At 39.6% G+C, this 20,544-nt stretch overlaps 1 protein-coding gene across 1 annotated transcript; it reads left to right on the forward strand.

Moving 5' to 3' along the window:
* The first annotated feature begins 219 nt into the window (after positions 1-219).
* Positions 220-15,045, forward strand: LOC145445815 (sodium-coupled monocarboxylate transporter 1-like). The gene is made up of 13 exons (XM_080323953.1): positions 220-3,084; positions 3,203-3,313; positions 4,266-4,356; positions 4,814-4,931; positions 4,995-5,062; positions 5,864-6,018; positions 6,202-6,342; positions 6,842-7,063; positions 9,397-9,500; positions 9,571-9,731; positions 11,680-12,025; positions 13,775-13,902; positions 14,027-15,045. Exons 1-13 carry the CDS (start codon positions 2,936-2,938, stop codon positions 14,156-14,158), a joined length of 1,926 nt encoding a protein of 641 aa, XP_080180079.1. The 5' UTR covers positions 220-2,935; the 3' UTR covers positions 14,159-15,045.
* The last annotated feature ends 5,499 nt before the right edge of the window (positions 15,046-20,544 follow it).

The raw sequence follows: 20,544 nt of genomic DNA on the forward strand, positions 1-20,544 counted from the left end.
TCCAAGGTTAGTGGTTTGACGAACTGCTTCAGTATCCTAACTTCATTAAATTTGATGTACCGAGGGGAAAGACAATTCCATATCTGGGTATACCAAATGCTCATTGATTACACATGCAGCTATTCCAACTTCAAGTCTGGTTCATTCGCGCCAGTGTTTCTTGCGCCAGTGGTTCGCGTTAGCGTTAGCCCAGCATAAATTAGACCATTTAAAAGACCAAAAAGATCAAGCGCATATGAGGATTGTATAGTCAAGCTTTCCAAGTATAAATTGTCATAGCTCCATAACCTATCATCTTGATAGAATGACCAATTGGCACAGGAGAAAATGTATATCCTTTGTGCAAAAGTAATTGTTTTGGCTTGACAGGCGGCTCTTTTATCAAACAAAGATCTCTCGCCGGGTCAAATTCAGACTTATCAAATAAATGAGGACGACGTGAGGGTTCTTCGCAAAATCAGTTATCTATTTATGCGCAGTATAAATGTCGGAAAAGTCAAGATTCGCTTCCTATTACGTTAATTATTTAGAGGTAGATACAGTAACTCGGGCTTATTTAGGGGTATAAGTATCTTCTAAACTAGAGTTAAACCGGGAAAAAGTCATAATGTCATATGCGTAATCAGCAACCTTAAATCCCCAGAAAACACTCATAAATGGTGTGTCAATTATTTTTTCATTTCGTTGGCCAGTGTAATTTGTGTGGACCAGAAACCAAAGTAGAGTCACGCCTGGTATTTAGTCAGCTGTATATGTAGCAAGAGTCGAGGCCTAAGATATTCGTAGTGCCGTGCTCTGCTGGACTACTTCCGATGCCACTAATTTCGCTGGGTAATCCAAGATTATGTAGAGAGCTCACAGATTCCGTTAGGCATTGTTATACATTGTTTATTTTCCTCAATACGGAAGCTCAGTTGCTATGAGGACATATTTTATCTAAATTTACTTTCGGCTGAGGGCGGAGAAATGTTGAACGGTCTTTTGAGAATGAGATATGAGCGTACGGACAAATATCTCTACTACAATTCTGTGTCGATGACCCCTGGTAGCCAACTATTGTCAGACGGAGCCGGTGAATTAAAAATGGCAATCTCGGTAAAACGACAATCTTAACTAGCTCTATAGCATGGGATCTCACCATGTACAGTTGTACACACCTCTACATAATTCTTCTTGCATGCATAAATAGGCCTACCTAACAATGTGCGCGAGATGGAATGCAAACGCTGAGGGCATTTGAAAAGTTCGAGAATGATAGCAGATTCTCAATTTGAAAAATTGACAGTATAGTAAAAATTCCTAACTTCTTCTAATTGATGTGAAGGTATCATAATAATATCGATCCAGCACAAGGCACGAATTTTCCTTGATTTGTCGATCACACGATTGGTCCTGGTGAAGGCTGGATCAATTTGGAAATTCCAACCAAGAATGAGGAGCTACGTTTGACTTGAAACAATGCGACAGTTCTTCAACTCGTAATATAGAAACAATATTCGAAGTTCGTACACTATACATTGACCCATGAAATATCAATGGAATGAGATTACGCATAGCACTGACGGAATTTTTCGCTTGGATCCTAACTGAAGAAGGTCTGCAAAATAAGTTTGACATCATCGAATATTTGTAGGAGATTACGGAGACAAACATGCCTTTAAATGCCAAAGTTGAACAATGAGTTACGTACTTTCCTCCATTTTCTCTACCCGACGAGTTGAAGAATTTTGAGTATTACTAATAATTAAACTGTCGCGAATGGACACTGATCCATCAAAATATCTATTTAAATAGGGTGTTTTGAACTTCTGTTCCATTTCGTGAATGATCCATTATGAAATATCTACTGGATTGGTCAGTTCATCTTACACAAAACCCCATTATTACTATTATACATAAAGGGATGACAAACAGTAGCTAGCACGTGTATACGTGGTTAAACACTGATAATACATTGACGATCGCGTGTTAATATAACGTTGTTAAGGTGAGACATCACTGCTTCTTGATGTACTTTAAGAGAAATATCGCCGATAAAAAGCGATTAGCTCTATTTCCTAAATTCATCGTATGGTGGCACAGTCGTTCTAGTCAATTCTGATCGGGTGAAGACAGGTTTAGTGCAATAATTGTATATTCTGAGGGAGATATTCTGAGGGAGTTTGTGATTTTTCAATGGCATCATGGTATCATGGTGAGAAGATGCAGAGCTTTTCAATCATGATGTGTGGGCTGGAACTAGCAAGATATGATGAGCTAGTACTACTCGACGACGACATATTAACCTTTTGTTGAGTTAACTCGCTAACGATCCGTCACTCTGTCTCCGCTTTTTATATTATTAATATATCCTTTATTCACAGTAAAACTGGTGAATAGGCTACACACATAATCCGGAGAGCAACCTGCCCCCAAGGGAAATGGTGAGATTGAAGTATTTTTTTTTATAATTTCAGTAATACAGTCAAACTGTTATTCCTATGCAATACAAGAAGAGGTCATATTAAAGAATTGCAGTAAAAGTAGAATTGGCGAGGGTTACAGAGCAGAGGTAGAGATGATTGAAAACGAAGAATCGAAATTACGGAAATTATGCTGTGAATCACAAGTGTAATTATCACGGTATAACACAACATGGGCGTTGATCACCGATTAAGACCATGTATATGACGATAAGTTAGTAATGTCCTTTCTTGTCTTGGAGTTCATACCGTTCTTGGTGGACTCCATTCACGCCAACGTCCATTCTCCAATTTCGCTCGCTTCCATGAGTCCGCTTCTGATATTTGCTGTCGAATTACTTTATCTCCGATCGTTTTCAAGCGCACTGTGACTTCCTGTGAGGTGGGCGACGGCGATGACGTCGTTACGGCTGTTTAACTGATTGATTATTCTCTTCAGATCCATCTTGAATTGCTACACCTATTTATTCAAAATGTCTGAAAATAGCAATATAGTCGAATTGAGCGCTGCTGACTACGTGGTGTTTGGCGTCTTGCTTGCAGTGTCCGCGGCAGTTGGAATATTTTTTGCATATCGGGACCGAAAGAAAAAAGAATCGAAAAATTATCTACTCGGTGACAGGTATATACGCAATACGCCTTCATTGTATAGAATATATTACAAATATCCCTTGTTAGATGGCAATGTGTTAATATAATGAACGAAAATAAATTTCCCTTTCGAACATGATTTCTCGCAGAAAAATCGCGTGGTGGGCATCGGCTATATCCTGTTCCTTGTCATTTCTGTCTGGCGCAACTGTGATTGGTATTCCATCGGAAATTATGTACAGAGGATCCAGCTATATGTGGTAGGGATGATTCCATATTTATGCATAGGCTCAGATATTCATCAATAGCTTCGTCAGTCGGTATTCAGACTCCAACATAGGTATGATTTAGGTTGCATTCAAAACAAATGGTTTTTAAACAAAGGCATTTTTGAAAAAAAAAAAATTTAAGTTGTATATTTATGCCATGATTGTGTAAATACTTTCCAAAAACATGTTGCATTTCGAAATTTTAAAGTAACCTTTGCATTTTTGGTCATAATTACCTGAATTTTGAATTCCTATCGGTCGATGCCTCAAGAAAGAAATTTCAACTTAACATATGTACTCGCTAAAACTAATAGTAATTCTCTATAATTTTGCTTGAATTATAACACCATTTCAGTTGTTATTGTTTTTGATATTAAAGGTTTTTTGACTACTATAGTCATTTACACCAGGCCGATATTTTCGATTGTGATGTCTGATCTGTCAAGTGGCTATTTGGAGCCTAGATAAACCCCCAACTTTTACACTCAACCCTATGAATTTGTTGAGTTATCTACAAAAACGATGCAATACGAATTTGACGCAATTCCAACTCGTAGAAGCGACGTTATTTGAGTTTTTCATCAATAATTCGGGGATTACTAATCGTCCAGGCTATATTTGCATATCCACAAGTTCCAACTGCAATAACTTCGTTTCTACTGGTTGAAAGTGAGCAGTAATTGTTATGCGTCGTTCTTCTAGGCAACTGAACAATTTCACGGGGTTGACAGTAAAATTTAAGATTGGCTCTGCGGCCGCTGCTACTTGTTGGAATTGCGCCAAATTTGTTGTGCAGCGTTTTAGGCAACCTAACAATTTGATCAGTGAAACCCCAGAATTCGAAAAAAATGTTACTTTTGAACAGTCTCAATGTCCGAGCCTGTTCACGCGACTGCAATCGTTCGTATGGTTAGCACCATCCCTAATACACACACATTCATAGGTTCATCCTGGGAGTTTTAATGGCAAACGTCGTAGGAGCTGAAGTATTTTTGCCACTTTACTATAAGAATGGCTTGTCCAGCGCTAATGAGGTTCGTATTAATATTCTAAAGAGTGGCCGATCATTGAGATTTATGGGTTGTTTGTCGGCACATGGTGCAGTCATTTTCCAATATATCTGGTGGGGTTATATGTTTTCAGAGTCATCCCTAATATTTGAGGTTCGATATAAGTCACGAGATTTGACTGCTTTTCACTTACAGACTCTAGCTAGATAGCTATATACTATGTGGGCTACTTTTAAGTATATATTACACTGGACCACTATTCACGCTATTCTCTCAAAGACAATGTAATGAGTCACACTTTCTGAGCTCATCCCATGAAAACCGTAATTTTGTTCGAGTTCAAGCCGATCAAACTACATCAGAAGGGAGAAATAATAAAGGTTTGACGCCTACGTCAAAGAAAATGTTTACTTCACTCATTTTAAGTGCTTTTTTGAATTGCACACGAACTTTATGATTTCTTTGATATCGATTATTTCAGTACTATGGAGTCCGATTTGGAAAGTATGCTCGCTATGTGGCGACTATCATATACATTTTGCAAACCATAGCTTATAATGGAGTCATGATCTATGCCCCCGCTATCGCGTTGAGCGCAGGTAATATCTAAACGTAATAACGATTCTGAGGAAATTCTCTAATGCACCATTTCCCCTACACAGTTTCAGACTTTTCGGAGATCGCCGCAGTTTTGTCCATTGGTATCGTCTGCACTCTTTACACAACTCTGGTACGTAATCACTTATGCATAATCCACCTGATTGGGCTGTTAGGGTCATTGCAGATATTCGAGATGCTGTCCACACCTAAATTGTCCCTGTGGATGTGAACATGAAGTTTTATAAAATGTTATCTGTGAATAAGAACTTAAACCTCAACCCCTGACGTCGCCTGAATACACAATGGTAATTCCAAACAAATGTACATTCTCGTATATTCATATATGCTTATCCGTGTTTCCAATACTATTTTGTTACTTATTGCCGGCAAAAACGAATGAAGTACCCGCGCTCCCACCCTTCCCGCAACTAATTAATAAAATGAAGGTTGTTCTGCATTTATTGCTAGTTACGAAACGGAAAAGGTTTGCATTGTCACCGTTCTCATGACATTGGGTTTCAGTTTTTCTATGAGCAATGTCAAATATCCATCGCTCCGATATGTCATGTCGCTTTCTGTTGAGGGCTTTCTCAAGGCACTGAAAGTACACTTTTACAGTTTACAAGATGTGAAAAATATGACACGACTCTGGGCTCCGGGAATGGATTAGTTCTCCAGTCAGTAATTGCTAATTAGAATATATCCTGAAGTCGAATTAGTACGTCCATGTGCAGATTGTGCAGTTCTTCTTCTAGATGATTGATGCATTCTTCAATTCATAGCCAGTTAGCCACCCTCCCCTATCACCCATTTTGCGGCCTGTGCTCCCTTCACGTTCGAATGGAAGAGAACACTCCAGGGGCATTTCAGTACTGAATGAAAACCCGATCTCGTATCAACGGCATCTGGTATCTTGCCTCTTTATTTCCAGGGGGGATTGAAAGCTGTGATCTGGACGGATGTTATCCAGGGCCTTCTTCTCACGATAATGCTTTTCGTTGTGATTTTCGGAGCAGCAGGTGCGGTCGGTGGCATTGGGAGATGTCTCGACATCGCTTGGGCAGGGGATCGCATAGATTTTAATCAGTAAGTTGAGTCGCTATCATGACATGTGCTATCGTAACGCTCCTCATGGAAAAAGTTATCTAGACCGATTTTAAAAGCTTTGAAGAAGGCTTGATAACTCCATAATCATATCAATAGGGGAATATTGCATTCTTGTGAGGAATCTGTCTATGCAAACCAAGATAATGTATTGAATTGTTTCAGCTTCGAGGTCGATCCACGATATCGCATAACGTTCTGGTCTACCGTGTTTGGATTAGGCATCACGTGGACGAGCATCACATCAACCAACCAAGCGGTCGTTCAACGATTTTTATGCTGCCGTTCGATTAGCGAGGGAAAAATGTAATTATATACTGTATGATTACAAAATCATGAACAATAATTTTTTCGGGATTTGTAGGATAGCCTACATTATTTGAGGTTCGAGCGCGCATATATAGTTCCGTTGTAAAAAAGTGCATACGACTGATGGTTGCTCAATTATTATTGTTGCAGCTGTAACAAAATGGCGTGTCTTATCAGTTGTAGTCTGGCATATAGGCCTACTTGTCATCGCCCATGAATGACTTTGACCTTGAATGATGGAGAGGTAAAGTATTCTTACGTTACTATCGTTCAATACTAGAAAATGTAGATCTCGAAATGCAGTTTTGGTTTGCTGCGAAATAGCCTAGGCCCACTCTTATAAGGGCATCTGTAACATTAAACAGTCGCACTTCGACAAGAAAACGCAAGATTACAACCTTTCAATCATGTTTTAGTAGAACTTTACACCATTCATATTGCGTACAATAATACTGTGCGGCGGTTATTCTATCAATCATCGACGAACTTAATACAGGGCAATATACGGAACGATTCCAATTACGCTCATCCAAACCGGATTCTGCATGATATTTCTCGGATACGTCACGTACGCGTACTTCGCAGATTGTGACCCGTTGGCGATAAAAACTATTTCCGCTGCAGATCAGGTCCTTCCTCTCATGGTCGTGAGAGTGTTCGCATCATACCCCGGAGTGTCCGGTCTATTTATCGCTGGGGTGTTCGCCGGAGCATTGAGGTAATGGTAAAAACCGTTATATATTTACTGTTAAAACCTCAACTCGGTGTGCAACTGTTCCGTATAGAAGGTTTCTGATTGAGCTTGTAGACTGGTACGTTTAAGCTACGCTGGAATGGGCTAATTAAAAAAAACCAAAGTCACCAAAATGAGCATAGGGAGATTCTGCACGAAAATGTTTTAGACAAAATTTATTCAATGAGCTGAAAAAGGAATTGGCGCTTCGCGTGACTGACTCACTTCCAGGTATTGATGATTGGTATGAATTTTACTGATGCTTTGTCGCAGTGTCATCATTGCCGACTTGACGGGCCTCACAACTACTGAAGAGCCTGGTAATCTTATAGCTGGCGACCAGAGCGCAAGATTTAATTAAACCGGTCTAAATCGAGAGCTACTTTCACGCTGATCCCGCAAATATCAATTAAAATCTGCTCAGGGCACGGAATCCTCCCAAAAACATCCGCAATATCCGAAATCGGCATGGCATGAAACAATAAGAGCGCAGTTGAACCGTTTTCCCCGTGACGCCGAAGTATTTTGCGTCGTATCAATCGATGTAAAGCGGACGCGTCACAATATCAGCATTATTCTTATTTTGCGCTTTACGTAACAGTTCGTTGCATTCCGCTATTTTCGGGTTTTAAAATTTATTGGACTTGGCAATACTTCAACGTATTTTGCGTTGCTGCAATCACTGTAATGAGATTAGGTCCTAATGCGAGATCGTATCTCGAGAAGGCGTAGCACGACAGCAATCTCCGTATTCAACTACTAATGTATAGGCAAAATCAACTCTTGAGTAGAAGTACATTTTATGTCCCGGGCCTACGATATGATTATCGTAGGCCCTGTTATGTCAATAATAAAACAACACGGTTGCAATGTCATGAAATCAATTCTACGTTGCAATCGGTTGCTCTGCTGAGAGAGTTCACTATGGCGCCACAGACAGGAAGGCTTGCGACATTTCCACCATCCAATCAAGCAATCGATTGAAAGCTTCACAGTGGTCCCCAGTCACCGTGGGTTGGAATTTGGTTCGTTTTTATTATATTAAACTAAGGGTTTCTGAATGGGCCGGGGAACGTTTGAGTCAGATGTTATACAGCACAGATACAGACCACAGATATCTGAATTATATTATTTGTGTAACTATTTTATTCTCCATGCAACCTCCGTCAACAGTTTCGCATTGGAGTTTTCGGCTGTGTGAATATCTATATTTTGTTCCAGTTTCCTGAAAACTCTGAACTCAGTGTGCACTTTTCTAACTTCTCGTAAATTGATGTCAATGTCGTTGATCTGTTTTTAATGGTGACGAGGCAGCGGTTCTCAACTGCCGGCTCGCGGACCGGTGCCGGTACGTGGCAAGTTTCCTGTCGGTACTCCAAATATATTAGAATTTTAGATCTCAATTTCAAAATGCAAGAATTTCAACGCTTGTCCATTAATTAGCGAAATACAACATGTAATTTTAAATTGATTTAGAAGTTTGGGAAGTCTTTTCTCTGCATGGTGTCGTAACAGAGAGTTCATGGGCTACTACGGGCGTCGGCGTACGTAATAATAGTGCAAGTGTTGTACGGAACTGTTTAAATTTTAAAGTATACCACAACCCGTTCCGGATAAGTTATATGCTACGGAGACTCTTGAACAAATTCCGTTTAATTCGGAGTGTGCTGCAACACTCGGCAGTATAAAAGAAGCTTATAGCAAACAGAAAATCGAAAACAATGAAATCACAATCAAGATAATGGTCTTAAACGTGAATTCGCGGGCTTCTCCCTGCAGAAACCTAAATAGACAATACATCAATGCCCTAATAACTAGCGTAGTTCACACGATGTAAATATTAGGATTACGAGGTTTTATATCCTTGACCCTGTTCTTTGTCCTTCAATAGACGCACATATATCAATATCTAACTTTAAAAAAGTAGCATTGAATGAAGTTTCCAATATTACATTTGAGTTGCTTCCATTTGTCGTGAATAAACTTAGGGTTAATTTGATTTTTGAAATTTCTCCGGTCCGCAAGATTTGTTTGTAAGTTTTACCGGCTCGCGAGTTCAAAAAGGTTGAGAACCAAGCGACTAGAGTGTAAACGCATACCTGCTGTCGGGCGGTTATAAACTTCTAACGTGTTCGACATTAGCTATAATGAGGACTTATCTATGTGAAAGTGTTAATTAAAAAGTCTTAACCTTTGCTAGAAAAGTGATGGATAATACAAAATACTCAGAGTTGCTATGCGGGTAGGATCCGACACACGGGCCGTAGGTTTCACACCCTTGCGCTGGACTAATTGTCGTCGTGAATGTCATTTTGCAGTACAGTTTCCAGTGCCATAAATGGGATGAGCAGTGTAACGGTAGGAGACATCATCAAACCTTTCGTAAATTGGAACGAGAAAACTCTACTTTGGGTCTCGAGAGGTGAATAGATTTTACAGCACTCAAATATATCTTCAGATTAAAATTTATCCTGAATGCATCTGTTCAAAAGGATTGACACTGTTCTATGGTGGACTTTGCATTGGATTCGCTTTCTTGTCTTCAGTTCTCGGAAGTGTTATTCAAGCCGCTTTAAGTTTATTGGGAGTGTGTGCAGGAGCACTTCTCGGGCCTGTGGTAATGGGAGCACTATTCCCTTTCGCGAATGAAAAGGTAGGTCTGGTGCCTTAGTACGACCGTAACCACCCCACCCCATAACCCCAATTGGGGGGGTCGAGATCGACGGGGGCCCGAAGGCATCGCTTGAATGTATTTTAATTATATAGTATTTTGTCGAGAATTTATTCATATTTTTAAAATTTTGTTCGCGTTCGCGATTCAATATAGCTATATGTCTTGATATGGGTGCCGTAATCCTATGAACATACGCATTTTATAGGAATCGGCATTCGGCGTCAGCCATTAGCGACACAACGCACGAACAGATATGAAATTTAGGCCAACAGCATGTCCCATCAATCTGAACCTTTAGGACTAATGCCATCCCACCGAGAAAAATTATTTGCCAGTGACGAAATATCAATTTGGAATCGTGTGCGTTTTTTTTAGTTTAGTATGTTTGGGCTCTTTTGGTCCGTTACGCACCCAGCAGACGCCCAAAAATGTTAGTTCCAATGTAGGTCAAATACCGTGCAATCGTCATCTGCCTTATACTAATGACAAACGGCAACAAAATGACTTTTCTTGAAAATAGAATACTATAAGTTGAAATTGGGACTATTTTTCAAAGCGAATTCAGCAGTTGAATTTCTTGAGATTCGTGGTCGTGTCTTGGAAATCGCTTTGACATTGTTGTTGTTGTTTATTTACCAAAAAGATATTCCTGTTACCGCCTGACCAAGCCGATAATCCATTTCCACGGAGATAGGTGGGGGTGGATGTAATAATAACGCTTAAAGCATCCCACGACACTTTTGGCTATGATCGCAACAAACATGGCACTAAAATTGACAAACAGATTTATTACTGAACATTTCATGTCAACCATAGTCATTTTATCTACCAGCTCACTTTGTAGTTGTTCTGGAATAGTATAGTTATGTCTATTAGAGGAGAAAATGGATCCGCGGCGAGATTTCAATCCCCATATATTTGTACAGATTAGGAAAATACTTCCTTAATTTTTATCTCACAGTAATGTTCGCTAATTTGCTGTGACTGACAACGTCAAATCTAAAATGTCTTGCAACTTTTTATTTTTTTCCACAAATCCCGAACAAAACATTTCTAAACCGCGATATGTTTGTATCAGTAGGCTTGGGCTAGCGTATTGTCAATTTGGCAATTGAAATGGATTGGCAGAGTAGGTTAATTCATCCCAGTCGACCATTCTGTGGATGTGACTCCTGAAGTTTCAGGAGTTATGAAACGGAACTGTTTCGTGATTGCCATAGTTTAAAAACCTACAAATTAGGTTTTCAGTCATTTTGCAATTTTAAAGGTTACGCGGAGCCGTTAAAATGCTTTGTGGATCCCCGGTTGAGAACCACTGTTATAGGTATTATAGTATTACTGCTACTGCCTATAGCTCTGAACGATCATATTTAACGCGGCTTGGATTTGCATTGAAAGAAAGTTCATAGCTTCCGTAATTGCGGCAGACGGATTTTCATTCTTTCTCTTGCGATTTTCACCCTCTCTCACATTCGTATACATCTATGACTTGTAGTGAACTTTACTCGAGACTCGATTTTCTTCTTTGTGGTTAGAAGACACCTAGTGCGCACGGTCATTTGACCACGAAGAGCATATACACCTACCAAACCTGGACGATAGGCATAATCGGGCAAACGTGCAACAGTGGCTACGCACTGAAGCATCATATTTCTCACTCTGACGCCATCCTGAGGGTCAGCCTTGATAATTGAGAGAGAGAGAGAGAATTTTTTGGAGAAAAATTTTGTTTATTTGAACTTGTTAAAAAACCCAAGACATGTCATGGGGTGTCGATCGAGGGTGGAATCGGTAGAGGGCTATACGCCGACAACTTTTAAACGGCCAAGATTCATTGGCATTAGCGTATATACCCACCAGAGATCATTCCCTTCAATTCCAATATACCCAATATCATATTAATTGCAACCGATCATCATTATTTTAGGGTGCTATTTCTGGAATGGTCACAGCCCTTGCATTCAATATATGGCTGTTTGTCGGTGCATGGATATACCCGCCTCCTTTGCGGTTCTTGAATGTTAAAGACAGGAATATCGACGGTTGCATATCACATAGCAACGTCACCAATAATATTTCTGCAACAACGTTTGACTATAGCGCTTCCACTTCGTCGAATTCATACTCATCCGTACTCGAACTTACCACATCAAATTCGTCTCAAGAAGAAAGGCCTCCTATTGCAGATTTTTACGCAATTTCTTTTGGATATTATTCACCGCTTGGAATGATGGTTTGCATTATTATTGGGATGATTGTTAGCGCAGCTACTGGTAAGTGAATGCTCACATCCGCATATATTCTAACTTTTCCTGCTTAGTACGAAAATACTGCACCAATCGCTTGGCCTGATAACATAACTTCACAATATTAGTTGCCGAAGATAAACTGATAGTTTGAGGAAGCAAATAGGCAATGTTTTGATGTTAGGAACACAAGGTCGGCACTGTGATATGTAACCTTTTTTCTCATGAGTGCCCTCATAAATCATTGACTGTGATTTGCATTGATTTATCTTAACGAAAAGAGTATAATTAAAGCATGAAAATATTTAACAAAATGAACTTCAGGATGTATAGGAGAGGGTGTGGGCGATATGATCCGGCTGGGATCAACTGGTCTAGTCACCCTGCAATAAAATTACCAGTGTTGTAATAAATGTTTGTTAGCGGGGAGAATACATCAATTAACTAAAATCTGGATAACATGAGCAATGCTGGCATTAAAATTGGACTGGGTGATCATTAAAATTGAAAAAGCAAAAGCAATACAAAGCCATACACTAAATTGCTTCACCGCCGATCCCGCTGTAAATACAGCGCCGCCTTCAAAAGCATAGAGGAAGAGAGAGCCGAACTCTTGAAAGATGGCAGCTGAAGATCACGTTGAAGGAGCAAAAAGCAAAAAAGACATCTGACATTAATGAAATTCATGTACTGGGCGCAATTGACTGTAATAGCGATAAGCGCCAATGATGTGTTAATAAAACCAACAAACTAAATTGTTTGGATATAATTAGGGATGGTGTGAACGTGAGGTTCACGTTCGCGTTCTGTGTGTGAACCTCGGATATTTTGAGGTTCGCGTTCACAACAGAATCTTGGTAGGTTCTGCAGTGTGAACCTTTTTCATATATTACAATTTTCACGTCATTATAACATCTTTGGTTCAAATTTATTGCATTTCAACTGCGGGCCACTTTATATGCATGGTGCTGGCAGCATAAACAATCAACACTAAGCGAGCATACACCTTGACGATCTCAAAAGTTTTCTCAAAATATCAAGCTTTCCGTTTGTGAATATTTATTAATGACTCTCTGCTGCGTGAGCTTGTGACCTGCAATCACACAGTACCAAGAGCGAAATACAATACATGTAGTCAGCGAATGATGCTTATTCAACCAATCAATGAGATTGATATCGTTTTCTGATGTAAAAATCTATCAGGCGTACGGGGTCAATCTGGACTTCATAAGTTTACTTATCACAAAAGTCAAATCCGTGCGATTGGGGTGTTGGCTACACCTGTATAACTTGGTAATGGGGCAATATCGGTAGCAAGTATAGTAACCCGTTTTGCACTCTGCTCAATATCCATGTAGCAATACCAAGACGTGTCCGGTCTGGGCTAGACAGTTAAGGCGTAAGCTTATATTGCCTGGCAAGTCCTCGTCAAAATTGTTGGCAAAGCGACGGAAGATAATGATTTTATGGGATCATTTGATTGTCTCAGATGATACATTTAGCGACGTTTAAAACGTCAATATTTACTTCAGCATGGTGGAATTTATGAGGCCCGAATCCTCGCTAGGTATCGTGTACATGCACATTAATATAGGCTATCACTTCATCGAAATATAGGGTTGAAAGTATCAATGTGACGTCACGTGACGTCATCAGGTTCACGTTCGCGTTCACACAGAACCTTTCAAAAAGGTTCGCGTTCACACGAACCTGAACCTTTCAGAGGTTCACACCATCCCTTTAAATAATCACTTGCATTCTTTTCATATTTGATAGGAGGTCTGCAAAGTCGATACAATGTCAGTCCCGATTTGATCTACTTACCTTTCGAACACCCAACGCTGCGATGGCTGCCGAAAAGCTTCCGGCAATACATGACTCCCAAGATGGGAGAGAGAAAAGAAGTAAGCATTTACATATTTACCAGTTAATTGAAGATAAATAACATACCTTAACAGGCCATCGCTCTCGGGTTATCTAATAATTGTGTAATTCGGGAGTGATTAATTGCATACTTACATTATTTAGTATGACGCCAAAAGCCCAAACAAGGACGAGACGGGGGAAGCTAATAGCATCAGCACAATAGAAGACGGGGACTACTGCAAAGACAATCAGGCTTTCGAGAAAGAAAGTGTGACAGATCTCTCATACTTGTAGAACGGTGGTGACGTGTCATCTTTCTCACTTCGATTTTTATACGAGGTCGCATTTAACAAGAAAATGAATATATTGCACATCATAAATGCATTTTCGTTTGTATCGATGCGCCGTTGACTTTATTGGAGAGAACAGTCAGAAAGTGACTTTCCTTCGTGTTTGATGTTTGATTATTTAATTAGTGATATCGAATGGCTTACATATATAATTTACTAGTTTTCTTCATTGTTAGCAGTTTCTAGTCGAATTTTCAAATACCAGTACCAATAGACAAAATCCCAATAGTGTGGTTACTTTACTATTCTCCGATATTACAATGGAATGTTGGTCATTGGCGTATGAGTCTCGAGTCATATGACTTGGTGCGAGTCATGCGCAATGACTCAAGTCCAAATTGAGTCAAAAGACAACTTTTTGAAAACTTTGGTCCATTTTCATGCAACTTTCTGGAACATTTTGCAACTTTTTCGATTTTTCATGAAAGTATTTTTGATTTTGGTGGAATACACGGCCAAATTCGACTGAAATACTGTAAATCAGCACTGAAGTAACGCTCCTACGGGTATTTCGGGAGCTGAGCCGGAAAGTTCACCTTTTTTTATCAATCAATAGAGAATGCGGATGTAAAACTGTACTTCGGGAGTGGAACTGGGAAGTTGACCTATTGTTTTTTAGTCAAACGAGAAAAATGTGGTCTTTTAGTGCAACTTTTGTGAAAAAATAAATGTGCAACTTTTTACTGCAAATTTCGTCAAAAATAAATGCAATTTTCCGCGGATTTAACTGCAACAAAAACTTGCCCGAGTCATCAGAAAATCGTAACTCGATTCGGACTCGAGTCGAGTCATCAGTCGAGTCATTACAACTCTGGAACATACCTATTTGCAGTGTCATTAGTCATTTTGAATAAGTCGCGAAGATACGCCTTGCAATTTCAAAAGTAGTCACTTCCGATTAACTGCAGAACTTATGCGAACCCTCGACCAAGACTACATTTGGACACTGCTTAGTGCTTACAAGAGTAAATATTAGACATTTAAATTTTAACTTGTGTTTGAAGATGTTATTAAATGTCTTGAAAATCGCTACTTCTACTATAGTAATTGACGAGAAATATGCGGCACAACTTCTACTTTTTTCAGTTACAACGTTGACTACTTTGACCACCCCCGAATGTAGGCTACATCTAAATGTTGAATTTCAGTTGCCGCAATTAGCACATTACAAGTGATAAGCAGGAGCTAGTTAGCACGCTGAACAGTTCAGTTCTTTGAATGTCTCTTTTAATGTTTCAAAACAAGCTTATATTAGCAAACATTTGAGTCAGTTTATGCCTATTCATTATGGAGTTAAGATGGTCGACAGTAGGGATGGTGTGAACCTCTGAAAGGTTCGGGTTCGTGTGAACGCGAACCTTTTTGAAAGGTTCTGTGTGAACACGAACGTGAACCTCGTGACGTCATATTGCAAATTCCAACCCTATCTTTCAATGAAGTGATAGCCTATACTAATGTACACGATACCTAGCGAAGACTCGGGCCACATAATGTCACATTGCTGAAGTACATATTGGCGTTTTAAACGCCGCTAAATGTATCAACCGCGGTTATCAAAGGATATAATAATCTCATAAAATCAATACATTCCGACGCTTTGCCAACAATTTCGACGAGGACTTACCAGAGAATATAAGCCTACGCATTAACGGTCTTTGACAGACCGGACAATGCATTCGGAGTCTGAATATTGCTACATTGATATTGAGCAGAGTGTAAAACGGGTTTCTATACTCGCTACCGATACCAGTTATATAGCAGTAGCCAGCACCGTAATCGCACGGACTTGGTTTTAATGATGCAGTAAAGATAGGAAGTCAAGATTGACCCCGTGCGCCCGCTCGATTTTTTACATTAGAAAACGATATCAATGTCATTGATTGGTTGAATAAGCATCATTCGCTGACTACGTATATCGCTCGTGATGTTGTGTGATTGGGGGTCAAGCTCACAGCAGAGAGTCACTAAATATTCACAAACGGAAAGCTGGATATTTCGAAAAATTTTTTGTAACAAAAAAGCAAGTAAAACTTTTAAGGTTGTCAAGGTGCATGCGCGTTTAGTGATGATTTTTTATGCTGCCAGCGCCATGCATAGAGTGACCCGCTGTTGAAATGCAATAAATTTGAACCAAAGATCTTATAATGAAGTGCAAATTACAATTTATCAAAAAGGTTCACAGTGCAGAACCTACCAAGGTTCTGTTGTGAACACGAACCTCTAAATTTCCGAGGTTCACACACAGAACGCGAACGTGAACCTCGCGTTCACACCATCCCTAGTCGACAGGTATAGTGCAGAGCAATTACAATCATTCCCTTAACAATGCAGCCTATCCAATATGTATTTTCCATCCATATCAACCTTGAATTGTAGGCATAAGTCGTCAGTCAAGTAGCTTGCTAATGTTATAAGTAGGCTACATAGTCGCAACTGAATCAGTTAAACTATAAGGTTTATCTACTTGAATCTGAAGATGACGCTGCCGTACTAACCATAAACCTTATCGAATGTAACTGGATGTGTTGGCCTTAGTATTTCTTTCTTTTACAAGTGCTTAATTCACAAGAGGAGTAGACATACATGCGATATTTGAATTCATTGCAGTAGATAGGCTTACAGGAATGCTAAAGAATCTTCAAAATATGTTCCCCGATACAAACAAATATCGCTATATAGTTATATACACAGATACACTGACAAATACAATTCAGAGCAATGTTCCCTCTAATTTTTGGCGAGTCTGCGCGCACTCACCAACTCACTGCGCGGTCATCACTTCGGATTTTTTGTACGCAGAGACCGTATCTGCACTGCGCAATTGCGCACGTGCGCAGCTCAGAGGGAACATTGATTCAGAGCACCATGCTATGAACTGACTGACCAATGACAGGGCAATACAATACCAATGACACGTTACTCGTATTCTATGATTACTATAATGAGGTCATAGGCTATTCACAGGCGTATAGGTAAACTACCGTTCTCTGCTTACTTTTTCCAAAAAATGCCAGTATAATTAGTTATCAATAAGAGTTTTTTTATCATCAAAAGGTGTAGGGTTCTTGGTTCATACTATCTATAGGCTCTACTATAATTTATTGTAGATGCATCACATGGGATCGTTTTAGCATATTTCCATATTCGATACGGGAATTTTTGATTGGAACATAGGACCGTTTCGCGATTTGTAAATATGACAGTACAGAAATCAATTTTAGCCACATCACTTCAAACCAGCAGTTACGCATTCTCCCTTCGGGCTTTTCATATTCTACTGCATTATATAGCGAAGAAAAATTTCAAGTCGAACAATCCTACCCAAAATACTCCATACCTTATGTTGATTTACGAAATAATTTTGTGCGCTGTTCGAACCCCCATTCAATTGGGAATTTGGGGTGCAGTTGTTACGGATCTTATTAGGTCATAACCCAGTAAGAAGTGCATTTCAAATTTGTTTTTAGTGCGTAACCTTAATACTGGGGTATGGATGAGATTTATTCACGCATTCGATTTCCTATATATATCATCATTTCAAATCTTCAGGAGATTGACATAGACATGATAATCGCCGGCCTGATTCGGTCGAGTTTATGCGTGTGGATTACTGTAATTTTGAGCCAGAATCGCAATCACGGTCGCTTATTTCCAAAATTAAAACTTTCGGAATGGCCTCGGAGACGGATCGGTGAATCGAAGTCTTACAAACCAAAACGATCTTTTGTTGGCCTGAAGGTAGTGCTGTGCAGTTCAAACTGTACTTGGCACCATTTCCAATTTTATGGTGAGAGCTATTAATTTTGAGTCAACATAATGGTACCAAAACAGTAGCAAATGCAAGCACATTCTCCGAACAGTTTATTTGAATACGCTGGGTTGATCTTTTGTTGGAGTCGCGTGCTTGATTCATTACAAAATGTATAGACTGGATTGGTCGGGTCCATTTATACCAAATGAATTGTTGGAAATCACGCAGACTTTATTAGGTGTTGACCAGCGAGAAAACATGAGAGTAAGACGTTTAAAATGAATTGTAGAGCGCGTGTTCTCGCGGAGTAAATTTCGGGTCGTCACCATACACGCAGAAAAACTGAAGTACGTTTCAACTTATAATACTGGATCACTCAGAGGAGGATAGTTCCACCTTGACTTCTAGTTTGAAAAACAGCGGTTACGGGAAATGAATACAAATTCTATAGTGTCGATGGTTGATATTTTTATGTCGCCATATAATAGTGAAAGTCGCCTCGACTTTCGTTCAGGATAAGTGGGTAGGAATCAGCTACTAGACTAAATTGATTAAATTGATCGTTTAAAATGTTATTATTATCATTCTATCCAAATGCGAATAATGAGGAGAATTTCTTCGTTGCAGTGGCATGATAGATTTCCTACTCTAGAAACCTTTGATTTCACCACTCCCACTCTATTTGCAAACGAATTAAGTCTTGGTTCCAGTTATGGCCAGCATTCATGTGTCCTCAAATGTCACAACTTAGAGAGTGTATGGAAATTTCATTTTATGCCAAACACTTGAGTATTTAAATATATGTTTCATCAGATCTCTGGTCAGGTGGTTTTAACCTAAGGGCTTGAAACTGAAATTCGCTTGCGCAGCACTTCATAAATAATTTTCATAAGGGGATTCCTGAATATATTCAGTGTAGGTGGCGCTTAGAACGAAGTGTCTAATGAACAACACCTCTTTTGTTCTCAGTTGAATGCTTGGACACCAAGAGTATTTGGTATTTTCAGGTCCCAGATTGTACTTATACAAAACATATCATTGCAGACCAGCACGTATTCTTTTTTATTCAAATAATGCCCATGTGATTTCTGCTATAGCTGGAACTTGCTCATCGTCGTTTGACAATCATGTCCCATTTAATTGATGAGGTCGCGATGATATGAATTGGGTGTCGCGCTCTGATGTAGCTCTACTGCTACCAGTAATTTCGGTGCATGACCACAGATTATATATACATAGTCGCAGACTCCGCTCAGCATTGTCAAATGGTATTTATCTTTCGCCGATACGGAAGCTCTGTTGCTAGGAGGACGTACCCAGGGATGGTGTAAAAATGAGGTTCACGTTCGCGTTCTGTGTGTGAACCTCAGAAATTTAGAGGTTCACGTTCACAAACGAACCTTGGTAGGTTCTGCACTGTGAACCTTTTTCTTATATTACAATATTCCCTTCAATACAATATCTTTGATTGAAAGTTGCTGCATTTCAATTGCGGGCGACTCTATGCATGGCGCTGGCAGCATAAAAAATAAACTCTAAACGACCATACACCTTGGCAATCTCAAATGTTTTACTAGCTTTGTTACAAATGTTTGCTCGAAATATCCAGCTTTCCGTTTGTGAATATTTAGTGACTCTCTGCTTTGAGCTTGAACCGCAATCACACAACATCAAGAGCAAATACGCTATACATGTAGTCGGTGAATGATGCTTATTCAACCTATCAATGAACTTGATATCGTTATCTAATATAAATAAAAAACCAAGCAAGAGTACAATTTCAATCTTCATATGTTCATTGTATCATAAAAACCAAATCCGTGCGACTGGGGTGTTGGCTACTGCTGTATAACTTGTTATTGGGGTAATATCGGTAGCAAGTATAGAAACCCGTTTTACACTCTGCTCAATATCAACGTAGCAAAACTCAGATGCCGAATACATTGTCCGGTCTGGCCTTGACAGTTAAGGCGTAAGCTTATATTCCGTTGCAAGTCCTCGTCGAACTTGTTGGCAAAGCGACGGAAGATATGGTTTTATGGGGTTATTATATCATTTGATTGCCCCGGTTGATACATTTGGCGAAGTTTAAAACGGCAAAATGTATTTCAGCAATGTGGAATTATGTGGCCCGAGTCGTCGCTATGTATCGTGTACGTCAATATAGGCTACCACTTCACTGAAATGTGGGGTTGGAATTATCAATATGACGTCATAATATTCACGTTCGTGTTCACACAGAACCTTTCAAAAAGGTTCGCGTTCACTAGAACCTGAACCTTTCAGCGGTTCACACCATCCCTAGACGTACCCATATGTTAGTTGAAGTTGCGGCCGAACGCGGATAAAGTAGACGTACTTTATCCAGGGTCTTATATAAAACGATAAAACACATACACGGTGACGACCTGTGAAAATGAAGTCGCCAACCCTATGGGAGCTCAAGACCAATTTTTTTAGAGGGGACTGACGAAGTGCTGTTTCGATCATGACTTTGCCAAGTATAAAGAGGCTACCGTTCACTACCGTTCGTTAACCCGTCTCCATTTTTAATATGTTATTTATGATTCTGCTGATTT

The sequence above is a fragment of the Botryllus schlosseri genome, chromosome 9 (assembly GCF_051294905.1).
Source record: "Botryllus schlosseri isolate E-star chromosome 9, Bs_hap1, whole genome shotgun sequence".
Lineage (NCBI taxonomy): Eukaryota > Metazoa > Chordata > Ascidiacea > Stolidobranchia > Styelidae > Botryllus > Botryllus schlosseri.